Source organism: Tasmannia lanceolata, unplaced genomic scaffold (genome assembly GCF_043159265.1).
Source record: "Tasmannia lanceolata isolate RefF3 unplaced genomic scaffold, GAP_Taslan_0.1 ptg000013l, whole genome shotgun sequence".
NCBI classification, from domain to species: Eukaryota; Viridiplantae; Streptophyta; class Magnoliopsida; order Canellales; family Winteraceae; genus Tasmannia; species Tasmannia lanceolata.
Genome location: NW_027518690.1, coordinates 41,707,819 through 41,728,512, shown reverse-complemented (window position 1 = coordinate 41,728,512; position 20,694 = coordinate 41,707,819). Strand labels below are relative to the sequence as shown.

Sequence of the window (20,694 nt, the reverse complement as noted above, 5' to 3'; positions counted from 1 at the left end):
GGTGTTTGGGGTTTTCGTTAGCATTGATAGTGTTTCAAAAGAGGGGGCCTACCTTACACAAATTGAAACCACAGGGGGTCAACTTGTAACTTTTTAAACATTAGGGGTTAAGTTGAATGTGTGTCAGAAACCACAGGGGGTCAAGTGTATTCCACCCCCCCCCCCCCCCCCCCCTTTTTTTTTTTTTTTTTTTTTTATCAAAATCAAGTCGGGTTGAGCTAGGGAAAAAAAAAATAGAAAAAACAAAACTAAAACACAACCTTAAGATTTTGAAAAATCAAGATAAAACTAGAGGTTGGATTTGGATCAGGTCAGGTTACTGAAAGCCTCAACCCTAACCCAACCCAACCTGTGGAAATACCAACCAAACCTGAGCCGAAATCGGGTTGAACCCGTCAGGGTTGGGGTCGAGCCTGACTCAAGTTGCAACCCTAGCCGATACCAACACAAGTTTGCACACCGACTCAAAACTGGTCTCCCTCACTCCTTCCGTATAAAGTCTCCCAAAAGGAGACGGCTCTCTCTCTCTCTCTCTCTCTCTCTCTCTCATAGGATCGGTATTTTTTTTGGCAAAGATGGCGGAGGAAGAAGTAGCAGGAGGTGGAGGGTTGGAATCGATGGGTGGTGGAGAGATGGTGGAAGAGTCGAAGCAGCCCCATCGACTAGAGCGAAAGTGGACGTTTTGGTTCGACAACCAGTCAAAACCTAAGCAAGGGGCTGCCTGGGGCTCATCCCTTCGGAAGGCCCACACCTTTGACACCGTCGAGGAGTTCTGGTGGTCAGTATCTAATAAACAACAACCCCCCCCCCCCCCCTCCCAAATCTAATCCAATCCTTTTGCTGTTTTCTTTTCTCGATTTGGGTATCATACCTCTCTTCTTTTTCTTCTTTTCTTGATTTTTATCTTGTTTTTTTTTTCTTTGATTGATTTTGGATTGGCACCAGCTTTGGTTGATTTTTTTTTTAAAGAATTGTATTAATATGAAGCCCTGAGGCCGAGATGATTGATACGATGATTAAGATTAATTCAAGAAAGTAAAAAAAAAATCGAAAGAAATAGATAGAGCCTGGATGGGAACACCCATGTCGTGCTGAATCTACTAAGAATTCTACCTCCACATGTAAATCACAATGATCATTGATCAGCATGTGACGGTTGTGCATGTGGACCACCATGAGGATTTGGTCTAGAACAAAAGCACATACCAAGCAAATACCCTGGGCACAGGCAGTATGCTCCACACTCTGGCCAAAAGCAAAGCTGCAGGGCTAGATGGAAGATGATGGTATAATGATTTGATGCTAAAAACCCAGAAAGAGCACCAGATCCAAACCCTTTTATCTTCATCAGACTTCTTGATATAGCAGGTTTCTAACACGTCTAATAGTCTTCCACCTGATCCAACTCCCTATCAAAGAAATTCCTTCTAAAATTATTCTTCCAAGATATACTATTCTCCTTCCTCTCAAAGCTATCCGTTACAATTGCCTCCTTATCCACAACCACTACAAACAGGTCAGGAAAGACTTCCTTCAAAGGAGCCTCTCCACACCACTTACGGGAATAGAATTTTTCCTCTCCCTAGATTAGACTCTAAATCTTATCCCTTCATTGAACATATGCCTCTGGCTCTCCCATGACTAAACCCATCGTCAGAGATTCATTGGACCGGTGATGCTTCATATTTGCCTTTATTGACCCTTACCCGTCGATGTTGATTCTCTTCTTCAAATCTCTAAATCCACTTCCCTAGGAGTTCTTTGTTCACGCCTTTAATTCTTCTGATACGTAGACCCCCGGCCTTAATTAGCTCACATACCTCCTCCTAACAAACTAAGTGCATTTTCTGCTTTGCATCCGACCCCTCCGCCCTCCCCCTAAGGAATCTTCTTTGGATCTGCTCGATTCGCCTTATCACGTTCATGGGATGGGACACTTGAAAATGAATAGCTGATATAATGAGCATCACCTTAATAAGAGTGATTCTTCCTCCCAAAGAACCAAGTTCCGCTTCAAAGTATCCAATCGCTTCACCACCCACTCTAGTCCCACTTTCTTTTCCTACGTCCAACCCGTTCCCAATGGCAGGCCAAGATATGATGTTGGAAACCGTTCCACACTACAACTCAGAAGGCCATGCAACATTTCAATCTCTTCGCTAGAGAAATGATATCAATGATTTTTTATTTGCAGAAATTAGACCTCTTTTATATCACTATCTCATAACATCGTCAAATTCTTTGATTGATTTGGGACATGAAGCAATCTTTTTTTTAGTGTTTGTTGTATATTCTTTGTTTTCAAGTAATATCCATGTTTTAGGCAGTTTTCGAAACCTTCCTGATGTGTTTTTCTTCTCCATTTACTTATTTCCTTTTACTTTTTGTTTTGCAGTTTATATGATCAGATTTTTCGGCCTAGCAAGTTGGTAGGCAATGCTGATTTTCACTGTTTCAAAGCGGGGATTGAACCCAAATGGGAAGATCCGGAATGCGCAAATGGGGGCAAGTGGTCTGTGACAAGCAGCAGAAAGGCTAACCTTGATACCATGTGGCTCGAAACGGTGAATTCAAACATTTTCTTTTATCTATTTACTAATTATTAGCTTGGAGTGTGTATGGGTTTTCTTTTTTCTGATACTTGATTTATGATCTACTTGAGATGGTTGCTTGTAGTTGATGGCTCTGATCGGAGAGCAATTTGATGAAAGTGATGAGATCTGTGGCGTTGTTGCGAGCGTGCGTCAAAGGCAGGATAAGCTTGCACTTTGGACTAAGACAGCTACCAACGAAGCTGTTCAGGTTTTTATTTCTTTCTTAATTATTGATGAAAATTGAAATTCATTTTGGCTTTTCGGGTAATTTCATATACAAATGTATTAGTGTGTAAGAGTGGATATTTAATGATTAGCTTATCACAGGGTAGCATTTTTGAGAAGCATGTACTGTGTTGTTATTTCAAGATTAAAGTCATAAAGGAACCTTGACTATAAGCATATCAGATATTTATGTGGAACAGAATTAAAATCATTTCAATGTCTTGATATATCTATTTTGAAGTTTGAACATTACCAAGCACATATTGCTTGGTTTATTTTGAGTCCTAAGCAGAATTCTGTTTATTTATGCTTGGTTATTACCATGTATTGAACAAGAATTCATCCAACCTTTCCATTAAAAAAAAAAAAAGGAATTCATCCAACCTTCAAAAGAAGTGTGATTAATATTGTCCTTGTCAAGTTGCCATTCAAAAAAAAAAAAAAAATTGCCCTTGGCAAGTTAGTGGCAATAACTTCAAGGGAGCCTAAAGCTGTTATTGATACAAAAGCTATAGCTGAAAGCAAAACTTGAGAGTCCGCTTCTATCTTAAAAAGGAAAGTTGAGAGCTGTCTTCTTGGTAATGATGATGACTAGTAACATCGGCATTGGTAACACGAGTTTGCTGAAGTATGGAGTTGAATGTAATGTAATTCCTTACTAATCTCATACAAAGGATTGCCTTTGGGTCCCCTATTATCTAGAGGGCAGAGAGAAGTTGATATGCTTAACAGAAAATACTCGTGGTTGAGGGGTTAGATTGCTCTTATTAAGCCAATTTCTCAAATTTCTCCATATGGTTTATGTCTTTCTTAAGATCCAACGATGGTAACAAATAGGTTGGAGAGGATTTAGATGGATTTCCTTTGGGGAGAGAGAGAGGAGTGGACCATTAGTTCTGTACTTCTTCTTATTTGATTGGCGAATGGGGCACAAATCTAAGAGAAATGGAAGGATAGGAATTTGAGAGAGAAATAAAACCCTCGAATAAACATGCATATAGGCCTTGGGATGAAAAGGAGGCTCTTTGAAAGAGTGGCAGTGGCAAAATGGTGTGAAGATTTCGGGTTGCTTTGTGAGGTAGTTCGGAAATAAATATGCGGGTATGTGGCGCATTCAATATATTAAATAGTAGATGAGGTTAACAAGGGATGTAGGTTTAGGGTTGGGGTCATATTTGGTTATGGTATGGCCTTGGGGTATGGTTGAGAACTGAGGTTTTTTTCTGCAGTGTTTATCTAAGCCTGGGATGTAAGGTGTAAGAAATTGTGTGTGTGTGTGTATAGAGAGAGAGAGAGAGAGAGAGAGAGAGAGAGAGAGAGAGAGAGAGCTGTTTGTGCGCTCGAGCGCATATAGTTTATATGCGCTCAAGTGCACCTAACTCATGTGGGCCCATCTTTTTAGGGTGATCCAAAGCATTCATTTGCAAGGCCCTTCCATAGATAGGGTGTGTACCAAAAACCAGATCCATAGCCATAGGATCATCCTAACCCATCCAAAAGTGGAGGGAAAAACGGACATGTGTGTGTCATGACAGAGTAGAGGTTAAGGCCATGATAGGGAAGTAATGGTAGGGGTGAAAAACCAAATCTCAAAGAGGTCCTCATTGTGAGCTGGTTGAATCTTGACAATATCAAGCAGTTGGAACTCGAAACACTAAGGACCAAATTTCCATGCATACCTATAATGAATACATATATGATTGACGGATTCTCTCGCCTCGAGGCAGAAGCCACGATGATCGATAATGATCATCCTCCGATTTTGCAAATGGTCAACTGTTAGGATTTTATTGAGGCACGCTGTCTAGGCGAAGGCACAAACTCTAGGAGGGGCTGAAGTTCTCCATACTTTGTTTGGCGTTGAAGGCGGCAAAGCTGACGTTAGGTACTAGTAGAATGAATGAATGAGGAAAGCACTATCTGATTTCATAGCGCAAATCCTTTTTTCCTCACCATGCCTCTTGATGGATGTCGATTCTGAGAGCTCCAAAAAAATAGACTCCTCTATCAAAGAATTCCTGCGAAATTGAATGTTCTAGCTTACACCTAGACCACTTCTTTGGAAAACATCTTTGGCCAAGCATTCCCAATCAGTCACCGCATGAAAGAGGTCAGGATCAGGAAACTTCACTTTATGGGGGTGTCATCATCATTATCTTCATCTCTATTTTGTGCAAATATCTTGCATAATGACCTATCCATCTTATGAGTATGACAGGAAGAGGTAATTGTAAGTATCATCAAATATTGGGCCTGGTGTTGGCCACAAACATTTGGGCCTACCATAGTTGAATGTCTTGGTTGCTTGCAGCCTATGTTGCCCAGTTTGAACTCTGAAGTCCCCAAGCTGGTAAACCCCAGACTATTATAATTAAACTCATGGATGTTGAAAGTTCCGAACGGTTGGGATCACATCACCATTAGATCCACCACCACCACTACCATGAATGGGTATTTCATGATATTCATTCTTATTAAAATTGCCATTCGTAGTGCTTCACACCGAATCATCTTCTAGTCTTAGACGTCTATCACCATAATCTACTTCCCCATGGTGCCCATCTCCAATGATCTCTTACTCATGCTCAAGTTCTCCCTCACCCATAAGACCAGTGGCTGCGTCACCGCTACCAACGTTTTCACCAAGTGAGTTCTCAATCTGAGCTGTTGATGATGGTTATCTATTAACAACTCGTCGAAATTGAGGCTCCTCTTGTTTAATTAGTTCTTTCATTTCTATTCCTTTCTCTACTTAGTTGTGCACTTTCATATATTCCTTTCTCTACTTAGTTGTGCGACTCTCATATATGTGTGCTTGCTTTTATTGTTATTCCTGTCATTATCTTTCTTCACTTTCTAATCTATCTGTCTGTGCCTATTCAAAACTGGATCTTTTTTTCCCTACTAACCAGGGCTCTGAGAGGTTTTCCTTAGAGAAATACAGTCTAGGTTAATTGCAATATTAGTCATCAACAAATATCGTCTTTATATTATTGGCATACACCTCATAGTGCATAGAACATGTTTCTCCAGCTTCAATGAGGTCAATCTATTTCTCGCTTTCATGTGAATATGTACGGATGTACTCCAATTCTTTTTGCATCCCAATGAAGAATAAGTTTTGACTAAGTATTTCTAGGTCAAGGTTATTCAGATAAGGGCATTCTCCATAATGTAGCTACAACCATGGTTATAAATTTCGTCCAAAATCCGAAAATTTTGGATTTCGGTTGGGACCGAAACAGACTCAACTCAACTCAACTCAACACAGCCTTTGTCCCAAACTAGTTGGGGTCGGCTAAATGAATCCTTTAGAAAAATTTCATGAAGAAGGCGAAAGGAATCTACCCGGCTCTAATCCTGGCTCTAGTTGGGTTCTTCTACGTGGATCATTTTCTCCCATTCTATCATATTCAAGGTCATGTTCTCTGTTATGTTCCTAGCTATCAAGTCTTTCCTCACAGTTTCTACCCAAGTTTTTTTCTGTCTGCCCCTACCTCTTTTTACTCCATCCCCTACCTCTTTTTACTCCATCAACTTGGCACGAGTCGCCTCTTCTCACTGGAGCATCCAAAGGCCTACGTTGGATATGTCCAAACCATCTTAAGTAGTGCTCTCTCATCTTCTCCTCAATTGGTGCCACCCCCACCTTTTTACGAACGTTTTCATTTTTAATTCTATCTAACCTTGAGTGGCCGCACATCCATCTAAGCATTCACATCTCCACTACACTCATCTTATGCACATGGTGCTTCTTGGTGGCCCAACATTCTAAGCCGTACAGCATGGCTGGCCTCACAACTGTCTTATAAAACTTTCCCTTCAACTTGTTAGGGATTTTACGGTCGCACAGAACTCCTGAGGCAAGCTTCCACTTCAACCAGTCTGCTCTTATTCTATGGTTAACATCCTCTTCAATCTCTCCTTGTTGAACCAAGATAGTGAAAGATATCCCCCTTAGTTACCTCCTGTTCAGTCATATTTAGTACTTCTTTGTCCCGCCTCCTTACATTACTAAAGTTGCACTCCATAAACTCTGTCTTAGTCCTACTCAGTCTAAAACCTTTGGATTCCAAAGTAGTTATCCATAACTCTAACTTAGCATTTACTCCTGCTTTGGTTTTGTCGATTAATACTATGTCATCTGCAAATAACATACACCACGGCATCTCATCCTGGATACCCTCCGTAAGCTCATCAATAACTAGTGTAAAAAGATAAAGGCTTAGAGCTGATCCTTGTTGCAGTCCTATTGTAATTGGAAATTCACTTGTCGTGCCATCCGTGGTTCTGACACTAGTTACTGCTCCATCGTACATATCCTTAATCACATCAACATATTTTTTTTTGAAATGCGACATAAATTCATTAGTAATAAAAAAAAAGGGGCATTCGGGACCAGTAGTCACAGCCTGCTGTTACAACTTAATATCGGGCTCGGACATACCCAGGACCCAACCACACCTCGTCCGGTTACAAAATATTACAAAACCAAAACCAAATTTCCTGATCCTTTCTCCTAATTGGAAATTGATTACATAAACATTCGTACTTCCATTACTTCTCGTTGAGCTCCTTCCTTGGCCAATTTGTCAGCCAACTCATTCGCTGACCTCCTCCGATGCTCAATCTTTGGATCAAGCATTCTCATCAGATCAAGTATTTCTGCCACCACATCCTGTAATCTCCAGGGTCCCTCAGAACCACCCGATGCCCAGCACACTGCATTGGTCGATTCACCTTCGATAATTAACGGTTTTTTATCATTCGCCATTGCCCATTGCTAGGGGTGTAAATGGAAATTCGAAAATTTGATTACCGTCCGCATCCGAATCTGTATAAAGCGAATATTATCCGAATCCTCTTCAAGGGGATATTATCCGAATCCGACAAGTACATCCGTTTATTCCGAATATCTGCATCCGTATATCCGAATTCTCATTCAAACTCGGATATCCAGATACGGATGCGGATACGAGATATCCGATTTCACATTCGAATTCATATATCCGGATTCATTTTATTATTTTGAAAAGAATTTTTAAAGGGTATTTCATTTTCCAAATACTCTCAAATACTGAGTAAAGAAGAAAATGGTGGCCACCACTTTATACGATGAATGGCTGTATGAACCATTATTTTTCAAAAAGTACTGTACGGCCCACTTCATTGGATGATCCAAACCGTTCATTTATGGGGTCACAACATAAATAGGTTGTGCCCGAAAAATCATTTCCATAGGGTATGCCTAGAAAATCTTATCCATTGGATTATTCTAACTCTCCATCATTAAAAGAGCTTGCATTATGGGGTGTATTTGGGCCACCAAGACAAAGGCTTCAAAATGGGCGGTTGAGATCAGTTTCTAAGAGCATAGTTGCATAGGGTTGTGTAAAGCAAGCGAGATATAAATACAAGTTACAATGGGGCGACATTGGGCAAAAAAGGAGGGGGCACGTATACATGAGAAGAGGGTTTCCTTTGCTTTTACTTTTTAGTACGGGAAGAAAAAGGAGCAAATGAAAGGACTTATCTGAGCCGTCCTAATAAAAAACGGATGGCTTAGATCACATAAGACTTAGGGTTGCATAAAGGCCCAAGAGGAAATCAAAACCCACATTTGCATCTCGTCTTCGCCGAAAGGAGAGCACTCAGCCACTCAAGGAAGGAAGGAACACTGGAATAAACCTCAGATTCCTAATCGAAACCCTAGCAAGGACGCAGCTTTCTGATTCTTAGGGCGTTAGTAAGCAGAGCTTCATCTTCAGAGACAAAAAAACCTCGATATTATAAGCCTATAGTTTCATCAAAGGAGCTGATTTCTCCATTCAGGTTCGAATCTTCTCTTTTTCTTGTTTCTCCTACATCAAAGCGATTTTTTTCTCTCTTGGTTGTTTATTCAGATTCGAACACTGGAATAAACCCTAATCGAAACCCTAGCAATGACACAGCTTTCTGATTCTTAGGGTGTTTGGATTTGAATTTGGACATTCGGTTATTAAACGGATAAACGGATACGAATAATATCCGCCGGATTCGAATAACCGGATACCTTCGAATACAGATAATATTTGAATTCGAATAATATCCGCCGGATAAACGGATACGGATAATATTCGAATTCGAATAATATCCGCAGAATTCGAATTCAGTAGTAGATATTAAGTATCCACCGAATTGGAATTCGAATTCGAATAGTACAAATTATAATCGAATTCAGATTCGGATATAGCCATATCCGATCTGAACTCGATCCGTTTACACCCCTACGCATTGCAGTCCGAAAAGCAAAGCTCTAATTTCCGCCTCATTAGCATCACAAATGCCTGCTAGTCCCCAAAAAATTGCAATTATCGACGAAGAAGAGTTCCTGAATACTCCTCCTATGCCTCCTTTCCCTAGATTGCCCAAGGAGCATCCATCAAAATTGAATTTTAGCCACCCCGAAGGTGGAGGTACCCATTTTGGTGGGGGCTTTGATCTTATAGCTCTGTCCCAGATAACAAACCACCAGTTCCTTACTAGATCACCAATCCCATAAGTAAGCTGTTTTTTGGCTTTTGTCCAAGAGATTAATTCAATTTTAATATCCGCTGCTAGACGGTTGGGTACTCGACATTGATCTGAAAATATCCTTCTATTTCTTTCCTACCATACATTCCAAGTTATAGCATAAGGAAGTGTTTGCCAAAGAGACTTACCCGTATTTCCAAAAGGCCCAGCTTGCCATCCCAGCATCAAAGAGCAGATTGACCTTGGAAATACCCAGGACATACCAAAAGCCCCCAACGTGCTTACCCATAACCGGTATGTGTAGGGGCAATGTAAAAGTAGATGGTCTAAGGATTCCTCCTCTTGCTTACAGAGGACACACATACTAGCCAAACTAAAGTTTCTCCTCTTTAGCCGATCACAAGTGTTTAACTTCCGGTGGACAACCGTCCATCCAAAAGCAACCACCCTTGGAGGTGCCAGCGACTTCCAAATACGGCCAATTACTGATGGTGAATGTTCATTCAATTTTGCGAAAAAAGACGTAGCAGTAAACTCAACATTTGGTGTCGGCATCCATATTCTCTCATCATCCTTGAATTGGGAGCAGTATTTCAGCTCTAACATTGAAAGTAGTCTCTGGAAATCAACAAGCTCATCCTCCTTTAGGTTCCGTCTCAACCTTATATCCCAGAATCCCCTGCCCATCTGGTCTTCACGCACTAGGTATTCTGAAATTGTTGCTTTTGGATTGACCGCGATTCTGAAAATTCTCGGGAATTCAACGCTTAATAGTAATTCACCACACCAGAGATCATGCCAAAATCGAACGTTAGTGCCTAAGCCCACTTTGTATCTGATCTCACGATCAAAATCCTCCTTGACAGAACTGATGGATTTCCATGCTCCAGACCCTTTCCCCGCTGTTGGTTTTTTAGAACCCCAATCACCCCATTCAGAGCCATACTTTGACCCAACAACTTGGTGCCACGAGGCCTATTTTTCCTGCCCATATCTCCACAACCATTTCCCCAACAGAGATTTATTCCTTAGTCTTAGTTTACCAATCACAATTCCTCCACTTCTTTTTGATTGAGTAACCTTATCCCATTTGATTAGATGTCTCAACTTCTTTGCCTCACCTTGGCCATCCCAATGGAAATTCCTCTGGATTTGTTCAATTCGCAGAGCTACCTTTACCGGGAGCTTATCTAAGGACATAAAGTACACCGACATATTGGATAGCGCTGCCTTGATCAGAGTAATTTTGCCCCCAAAAGAAATGTACCTCTTCTTCCAAGTCGCCAGCTTCCTTTCGATGCGCTCAATAACCGGGTCCCATTGAGCAGCCGATGGGATTCCAAATCCCAATGGAAGGCCCTAATATGAGACCGGAAAAGATCCCGCAATACACCCTATTGTCCTTGCAAGCCGCTGGATCTCTGGAGGGTCCATATTAATTCCTAACCGCATACTTTTGTTGAAGTTGACCTTAAGCCCTGAGATAACCCCAAACCATTTGAATATCTCTAGAATATTAGTAATAGCTTGGGGACAATTCTGCAGAAATACTAATGTGTCATCCGCAAATTGAAGGTGAGTAATCTCCTCCGCCGAAGGCCCGGTTTGCAGTCCCCGAATGAGACCCGAATTGGACACCTTGGTTAACATTAGGCTAAGGGCCTCGACCACCATGATGAAGAGGTAAGGGGTTAGAGGATCCCCCTGACGAATACCTCTTGATGCCTTGAAATACCCTTCCGCTGCACCATTGATAAGTATTGAAAATGAATTAAAAGATATAAGCGCTCGCACCCATTTTCTCCAATTTGGCCCAAAGTCCATCCTTTCCTGAATAGAGTCAAGAAAGTCCCAATCAACATGATCATGTACTTTCTCGATATCAATCTTCAGTAGAAGACCTTTTCTGCCACTCCTTTTTACTGAATCAATAATTTCATCGGCAATAAGGACTCCATCCAAAATCTTTCTTGATTCAACAAAAGCCCCTTGGAAGTGGGATATGATTCCACCCATTACATTTTGCAGTCTTCTCGCCAATAATTTCGCTATAATTTTTGCCACGCTATGCATTAGACTAATCGGTCGAAAATCCTTAACCCCAATCGCCCCTTCTTTCTTCGGAATTAGAGCAATAAAGGTCGCCTTAGCTGCTTCACTGATAATGGCCCTTTGCTGAAATTCTTGAACGAAAGCCATTAAATCCCCTTTTATCACATCCCAATACCGCTGATAAAAAGTCACAGGGAAACCATCCGGTCCAGGAGCTTTATCCCCAGCTATTGAAAGAATGGTTTGTACAACTTCCTCCTCTAAGAAATCCCGATCCAATAACTGTTTTTGAGCCAGTGAAATAGTCTTAAACTGGATCTCGACCAGCTTAGGGCCCCAAGCCGAATTTGAAGCGTACAATCTCGAGTAAAACTCCACAATAGATGATTTAATGGCAGCTAAATCTTCAATTGTGGTATCCCCATCCTTAAGACAGTTTATTAAATTAATTCTTCTTCTCGCATTTGCAGCCCTGTGAAAGAATTTTGAATTTTTATCTCTAGCTTGAAGCCACAATGCCCGTGATTTTTGTCTCCATCGGATTTCTTCTCTACGAAGAATCAATTCATGCTCTTCCAGCAGTTTGAGACGGGATAGGGCCTCTTCTGCTGATATCGGCCCACCCTCCTCTATGCTTTCTAACAATATTAGATGATTAGAGATTTCCTCCTTCCTATGCTTGGTTTCCTCATCCACAGACTTCTTCCATCCTTTAATTCTGACCTTTAACCCCTTAAGTTTCTTGCATAGAATGTAACCTTTCCACCCAGTAATTTCAATCTCTGCCCACCATTGCTTGATTTTGTCATCAAATCCTGGGATCTCCATGAGATCCAAATCAAATCTATACGGCCGAGGACCCCAGAATAATTAGAAAGGTCCACAATCAGAGCATTGTGGTCCGACACCGTTCTTGGGATCACCCTTTGTATAATTATGGGGAAACGTTCCTCCCATTCCTAAGAAAGAAGCACCCTGTCAATTCTAGTCATAACCCGTCGATCTTGATTATTGGACCATGTGAACCTGGCACCATGAAGGGGGAGATCAATCAGCTCCTGTTCTTGAATAAAAGCAGAGAAATTCCTCATGCTAGTAGTGATTCTTGTGTGAATGCTCTTTTTCGATGGAAACCGAATAGTGTTCAAATCCCCATCCTTAAGACAGTTTATTGAATTAATTCTTCTTCTTGCATTTGCAGCCTTGTGAAAGAATTTTGAATTTTTATCTCCAGCTTGAAGCCAAATGCCCGTGATTTTTGTCTCCATTGGATTTCTTCTCTACGAAGAATCAATTCATGCTCTTCCAGCAGTTTGAGACGGGATAGAGACTCTTCTGCTGATAGCGGCCCACCCTCCTCTATGCTTTCTAACAATATTAAATGATTAGAGATTTCCTCCTTCCTATGCTTGGTTTCCTCATCCACAGGCTTCTGCCATTCTTTAATTCTGACCTTTAACCCCTTAAGTTTCTGGCATAGAATGTAACCTTTCCACCCAGTAATTTCAATCTCTGCCCACCATTGCTTGATTTTGTCATCAAATCCTGGGATCTCCATGAGATCCAAATCAAATCTATACGGCCGAGGACCCCAGAATAATTAGAAAGGTCCACAATCAGAGCATTGTGGTCCGACACCGTTCTTGGGATCACCCTTTGTAGAATTATGGGGAAACGTTCCTCCCATTCCTGAGAAAGAAGCACCCTGTCAATTCTAGTCATAACCTGTCGATCTTGATTATTGGACCACTTGAACCTGGCACCATGAAGGGGGAGATCAATCAGCTCCTGTTCTTGAATAAAAGCAGAGAAATTCCTCATGCTAGTAGTGATTCTTGTGTGAATGCTCTTTTTCGATGGAAACCGAATAGCGTTCAAATCCCCACCAATAATCCACGGGCCCTGCCCAATTGTCTCTGATCAATTTCAATTCAAACCATAATTCACTTCTATCCGAAGCTCTAGAAGGCCCATAGATAGCTGTAAGCATCCATCTATCATCCAGATCCGCTGAAGAGAATATGATCGAAACCGAGAAACGCCTCGTAGAAACAGCTTCCTGATTGAAACGCCCTTCTCTCCAAATGACTATAATACCTTCTGTTGTGCCAACCGCATCCTTCGCCACCCATTCCCTTTGATTCCGACCCCAAGATTTATTAATGATCGAATCTTCTACCCCCATTAATTTAGATTCAAAGACAGCCACCAGGTCCAGCCTATTAGGCTAAAATTCCCGCTGAAGGCCACCCAAAGGGGTAGCAGCTACCTCTCCAGACCCGAATAAAGTCTCTCTCCCAGTGTCTTTGTCATGGATTGCCGCCTCCTGAGATTTGTTAGTCACTTTTGCTGCGATCGTCTGGTTACTACCCTGTCTATTCCCTCTTTTTTTGAATTTTCTCGTTGCTCCTGATTTTTTCATTCCTTGCTTTAGAATACGCAAAGCCCTGGCCACCTTATCCTGCAAGATTGCCGAACGAGAGGGTAAATTTGTCATTCCACGCCCAGAGTTATCATTTAGATCTTCCTTTCGAGATATAGAAATAATATCTTGTCTCGAGATTGCCTTAAATGCTCTTGACGGAGGGGTTTGAAATTTGAATTTTGAAAGTTCCTCATGAACATATTTAGTTGGCACTTTTTTTTTCCTTTCAAGGACCCACCACATAACACTCCTGGGAACCCTATCATAAGCTTTCTTCAAATCAATGAAAACCATATGAAGGTCCTTTTAATTTTCTCTAAATCTCTCCATTAACCGCCTAATCAAGAAGATAGCTTCCATAGTCGATCGTCCGGGCATGAAGCCAAACTGATTCTCTGACACCTTAGTCTCTTTTGTTAGTCTATGCTCAATTACCCTCTCCTAAAGCTTCATGGTGTGACTCATTAGCTTAATTCCCCAGTAATTGGTGCAAACTCTTAATATCTCCTTTATTCTTATAAATAGATACTAATGTACTCTTTGCCCACTCATCAGGCATCTTCTTAGTCTTCAAAATATTGTTATATAATCTAGTTAACCAAACCAAACCCACATCACCCAAGCATCTCCAAGTCTCAATAGGAATATCGTCAGGCCCCTTAGCCTTACCTAATTTCATATTTTTTATAGCTATTCTTACCTCGAATGTTCGGATCCTACGAACAAACCTTCGATTTGTATCATCAAAAGCGTTATCAAGTTCTCCCAAATTCACTACAGGTTCTCCATTGAACAACTTGTCGAATTAACTTCTCCATCTCTCTTTAACCTCGTTTTCTTTTACTAACAATCTTTGATTCTTGTCTTTGATGCATTTTATATGATTCAAGTCCCTGCTCTTCCTTTCTCTCATTATAGGACCGAAACATAAATTTTGGGAAATCCAATTTTTTTTATATAAAAAATGATTATTTTTCTGAAATTTCTGCCAAAATTACCGAAATTTCGTAAATATTAAAATATGCTTGTTTTTGGTGAACCTGATTTCCTTTGGTTCTTTGATGCAACCATTAATATGCCACAACTTAGTATTGCTGCCAATAAACATCTTCAGATACGGTGAATGTTCAATATATTTCTATCCGCCCAGTCTGGCAGTTGTGACTTGGATTCTAGGACAGTCCATTTGACTACTTCCCTGGGTTTGATATGCCTGAATTTGGCACGGAATTGCTAGATGACATGTCTTCAAACATGATCAACTTTTGAAGCAGCTTTTTATCAAGACACCTTGACTTGTTGACCTTTGATCAAAACCTCCAAAGATGTGCTTCCAGCATATTCAAAACAGATATGACCGGCAACAAATCTTTTCCAGTGCAAGCAACCACAAATAAAATATTGGGTTGCAATCGATCCCCCCCCCCCCCCCCCCGCCCCCCCCCCACACACACACGCAAACCCACATACACAACTCAACTCACCCACCCACACACACACACACACAAAAAAGATGTTTTTAGAGAGAGCAGATCGAAAAACTTTAGATCCGTCGTCTTGAATTTCGTAGCCTTTATCAGTGAAAAAAAGTTGGTTAAATCACCATAAATGCCTCTTAGATAGGCTATATGGAAAACCAATCATCTCCTTCAAATTAGGTAGGAGATGTGTCGTACGAACGACCTATGAAGTCAGCCTTATGGCCTTGAAAGTGAGGGACCTCTTCAATTTAGTCCATAAAACTTGTTCGGCACTCTTTGATGTTGTTTGACTGCAATGACCATGTATCTGGGTACCCTCAGATCTAGATCGTTTTGCTACAATGTAGAAATCTATAGAAATTGAAGAATAGAAGATAGAAATAGTCAAATAGAGGAGAAGAAACGGAGCAAAGAAGTTGTGGAGTGGGGACCCCCCACGTGGTCCTCCATACCCTCTTTTATTCATGTAAGTGAGGTATATATGTAAAGACCAAATTGCCCTTAGTGTAAAAAAGTGTAGATCCAAGTGAAGACCCTGGGTTTGATATGTAAAGACCAAATTGCACACCTTCTCAACAAACACTAGTCTTTGCCAAACTTTTCAAATCTTGAAGTAACACAAAAAAAACCAGTATTTAGAAACTCGTACTCGGATAGGAACTCGGCCAAGTTAAAGCTGTGTAGATCCAAGTGAAGTCAATGCTTGACGTGGTGAGTTTTTCATCTATAGAAATGTTGACATGATTAATTTTTCATAAACTCGGGCTAGTCAAAGGAGTTTTGATTTACTCAGTAGGACCAAAACCGAATTGACTTGAGTCACTCGGGAAGTTTTTAAACTATGGAAATGACAATTAAAGAATCTCTAGCACTTTTATGTAAACTTCTTAGAGGATGAGGACTATGGTTTCTCTTATCATTATAAACTTTTTTCTTGAGTTTTGAGTTTCTTTTGTTGAACTTGTTTTGTTGGGACCAATCAAAAAAAAAAACTTGTTTTTTTGTAAGAGTCGAAAGTAGAAAAACCCACTTAAAGTTCAATTTGTTGACCTGATATAATTGTCAACTTTTGTTACTCTTATTAGACCTTTTGAGATGTGGAGATCTCATTGCTTCATTTTCTACCTTGAGTTGTTGATGTTTACTTGTGTTACTAATGTGTATGGCAACTGAAAATGTTCTGTTGGCTAAAACTGAAAATGTAGCTGACCCCAACTAGTTTGGGACAAAGGCTTAGTTGAGTTGAGTTGAGTACCATTTGCACTATTTAATTGTCTATAATAACATCGGCTGGTGGTTTTTGTACTGCAAATGTAGCGCTTGTTTTTCCCCTAAACCCTTCCTACTTTTCTGCTACTTTCCTTATTATTCTCCATTTTCTCAAATTTATTTTTATTTCATCATCAATAAATAGAACCATCAAGGTTAATATTTTCCCTAAATTTTCTCGTTTTTAAGTAAAAAGAATAAAACTCAGGCTTTTGCTTCACACCTCACTTCTTGGGAGAGCTGAATGTGTCTCTTCCACCGTAATTGTTTTAAAACCTCGGGCACTAGTTCCGTTTGGTTGGTGGGGATTGTAAGTAAATCTAAGATGGATTGGGTTAGCACTTAGCAGTGGAAGATGTAAGAGGTAAACGAGCCTTTGTTGGGAAAGGAACTGATGCCTAGTTTATTCGTGAAATAAAAACCAAGGCTGTGATTTAGAATTTACGAATTATTATGACTACTTTTCAAAAAGATTACTCACTATCACTACGTTTCACACAACAAAAAGGTATTCACTAAGTTCATTCATGAAACGATAAAAGAGTTGTAAGTTCAAAGTTAGCCTACTTCAGGTAGGCTTCTATCTCAACTCAACTAAGCCTTTGTCCCAAACTAGTTGGGGTCGGCTATTGAATCCTTTATTAAATTTTCATGAAGAAGGTGAAAGAATCTACCCAGCTCAAATCGACTAAGTCTAAAGACACTAGTTGGGTTCGTCTACATGGATCATTTTCTTCCATTCTCTCCTATCCAAGGTCATATGTTCTCTGCTATGTTCCTAGCCATCAAGTCTTCCATTCCCTTTTGCTTCGCAGGTATGCTTCTATCCAGCATGTTATTCCGTGTCGTTGATCACTTTCTAGTACTTCTTTGAAGCTAGCAGGTTTTTCTATTGCTAGTTTCACACTTTGCAATAGGGAAATGATACATTCGCCCCTTTTATTCCCTAGGCCAGCCCCTTCTAGTGTAAAAGAGTAGTCATAGATACACTAAAGGGGGTGGCCCGGCGAAGCAAAAGGGGACGAATATATCACTTCCCTTTGCAATATTGCCATTACTTTGTTTTGGTTTTTTCTTTAGGGAAATGATATCAGCACAACCATGTTTTAATAATTGCACGGACCCAGCTTCTGCTTGTCTCTTCTTTTTTAATTGGCTTGTGAGAGCTTTTTGGGAACTGTAATAACCTTTTGACAACTCATTAAGTACTAAAAAAGACAAGATGCATTAGTGAAAATATCAAGACATGGTTGTGCTGGTATCATTTCCCTTTCTTTATTGTCCATGATTTTCAAGTTCCAAGATGAGTAATGTTGCTCATAAGACTTGGTTGACCCCCTGCCGAGATCCTCAATCTATAGCTATTCCCTGAACTGTTTTCCATCCTCAAAGTTGACAAACCAGGATTGAGTCCATTCATCTGATGTGATACTCTTAAACAGACAAGTTGTTGCAAGCCAAACTCTGGTCTTACTACACTTCTATAATTTGCTTTCTCAAGCTATCTGATATTGTCTTGTTTCATGCCTTTACATCTTGGGTGAGACATGCATTGATAGGTTACCCTGACGTCAAAAAGTTCAATTGTTCTGATCTCTTTTTGTAAAAGTTATTATTTTTTTTCAAAATGTCTTACCCAAATTGTTGACTAGAAGCAAAGGTACTTCATTCAATAGTCACAAATTATTGAGTTATTTCACGAATTGAGCTAGATTGATCATCTCCTGCATAGCTATCAGCAATCTGAAGCTTTTTGTTACATGCATTATTTTTCATGTTGCATTATACAGACGAGCATAGGACGGAAATGGAAGGAGATCATCGACGTTACTGATAAGATTCAATACAGCTTTCATGTAAGTCTTTCAGGAGTCTCATATTAAGTCCTCCTCAATTACCTCTTCATATTATCCTATCTTGAAGTTCTTGTATGTATATTGCAGGATGACTCAAGAAGGGAAAAGTCAGCTAGAGGTCGATACAACGTGTGAGCCGCCCTGTGGATCAAGTTATTAGAAACTAGAGAATTGAAAAACCGGTAATCGGATTTGATTTCTGTTTCTTTTGGGGTGTCCTAAAAGCAATATATGTTTTTTGCATTCAACAATTATCGACTTGATATGATACTTATATTCTTCTTAAGAAAAAACTTTTTGAAAATAATCATGGTATGATAATGATATGGATGGGTGTGGACCCACTGCGACATGCATGGTGATCAGATCTATGAATGTTGTTAGCCATCACAAGTTGGGTTCGCTGCCCTTAGGTCCCATCCTCGTCGGATGATTCTAGATCTTTGGTCGAGCTTGATGAAAAAAGTCCTTTAAAAGATGGCTTTAAGCCGTTGATTCTTTGCATGATTCAATCTTGTGAATGGGATCTCCATTCTCAATAGTGGGTCCCCAATAATGGTCCATCAGTTCAATGGTCCCAATCATCAAGCACATATGCCATGTGGATACCGTGTGATGGCCATTTTCGTTTATCAAGATGGGGATCATATTGCTAGTCTCTACCTCTTTTCCTTCATAGTTGTAGGAAACTTATTTCATCTCTAATCTCTTATTTCTTATTCTTTTAGTCATTGGAAAACTAATTTCATATACCAACGATGTCACCGGTTATTGTAAATTCTTGAGGAAATTTCAGCTATGCGCTCTAGATATGGTTATTATACTTGAAATATTACTTCGTTGAGGAATGATAGATGCAAGGGCCCTCTTTATGCAAGGGCTAAAGAAGGGCCCTTGAATAGACCCACGTCATTTTTAAAGTCAAAATGACGTGGATCTATTCAAGGGCCCTTCTTTAGCCCTTGCATAAAGAGGGCCCTTGCATCTATCATTCCTCTTACTATTTTTAACTTCATCTTTTTGCAAATAAGAAGGAAAGCATCCTCCTTAAATTGTAGAACATAATACGTGAAAAAGTGTGCGGGTGTGACCGAAAACTTTTGATATCATTTCCCCCCCAGTAACCCAATAACAGAAAGGCCCAAAGACACTACTATTCTTAAAACCACCGTCTGTTTGGTTGCACAATTTCTCGTGTTTACTAGGTGTTTTGGTTGGTTTTGGAGTTCCACGTCATCTACTAGTGGTGTTTGGTGGTGTTTGGTTATATGTTTTGATTTGAACTACTAGGAGACTACTTTGCTCTTTCTCCCTCGTCTGCTCATGTGGCATGACTTTTGTCCCCACCAAATTACTTGAAAGAAAAGGTTTTTTCCTAGTACTCTTAGGATGTAGCACTCTTCTCTTTTTCTCTCTCTTGTCACTCTATCTGTATTGGTAATGACACCCCTACTGTCCTCTTTTTTAGCTAATAACACTCAGACACTAGGAAATTACTTCAGTTGACAACCAAACACTACTTACCACTACTACTTTATAAGAAGATTACTATTATTACACCTGTTGACTACTTCAGTTCTAATTCACCGGTACTCTACGAGGCAACTATGTGCAACCAAACTGACCCTTCAGAGATTCATTTCCATGAAACTTGTAAGCAGTAGAGATTTTTTTAAAAAGTGGTTTACTAGTTGTGAATTGAAAGGGGTAGGTAGGGACACGAAAAAAGGAAATTAAGGCCCGGTTCGTTTATGATTGTTGCAACCGATTGTGTTTGGGAATTGGAGTCATAATTGCTTGCAACAATCTTAAACGAGCAGGGCCTAAGTAATCATCTTCCACATGGGAACTTTGAGTTTAGGTCATCTTCAGAGGGCTACAACCTAAAAAGGGATGTTAATCACATTGGTCCTTGAATAAGCTGTTCCTGTGATTTGTTATACTGCTTGGATAAGTTTATCTTTGAAATTATCTCGTCCTCTGTTTACTATAAACAAGGACTCCCTATCTCATTGGGAAAGGCCCAGAAGGGAACTTGCCATCCCATGGAGAAGAGACCCAGAAGGGACGTATTAGTAATATTTTACTTTGGTTACAAGGATGCCATCTCTAATAGTACAAGCCGAGCCTATATTCTGTCTGAATTAGAGATTTGATCCGAATAATTCATTTCTCTGCAGTCACATTGTTCACATAATCACGTTAGCCCTGTTCATTTTGGATTTTGAGAATTGATTTTTTGAGTCCGAAACTAATTATTTTACTCAAAATTAAACTGA

At 40.1% G+C, this 20,694-nt stretch overlaps 1 protein-coding gene across 1 annotated transcript; it reads left to right on the top strand.

The window, feature by feature from the left end:
* Positions 1–519: 519 nt before the first annotated feature.
* LSP1 (Eukaryotic initiation factor 4E protein) lies at positions 520–18,722 on the top strand. The gene is made up of 5 exons (XM_077394704.1): positions 520–778; positions 2,396–2,564; positions 2,677–2,802; positions 18,350–18,415; positions 18,503–18,722. Exons 1-5 carry the CDS (start codon positions 576–578, stop codon positions 18,548–18,550), a joined length of 612 nt encoding a protein of 203 aa, XP_077250819.1. The 5' UTR covers positions 520–575; the 3' UTR covers positions 18,551–18,722.
* Positions 18,723–20,694: the final 1,972 nt, after the last annotated feature.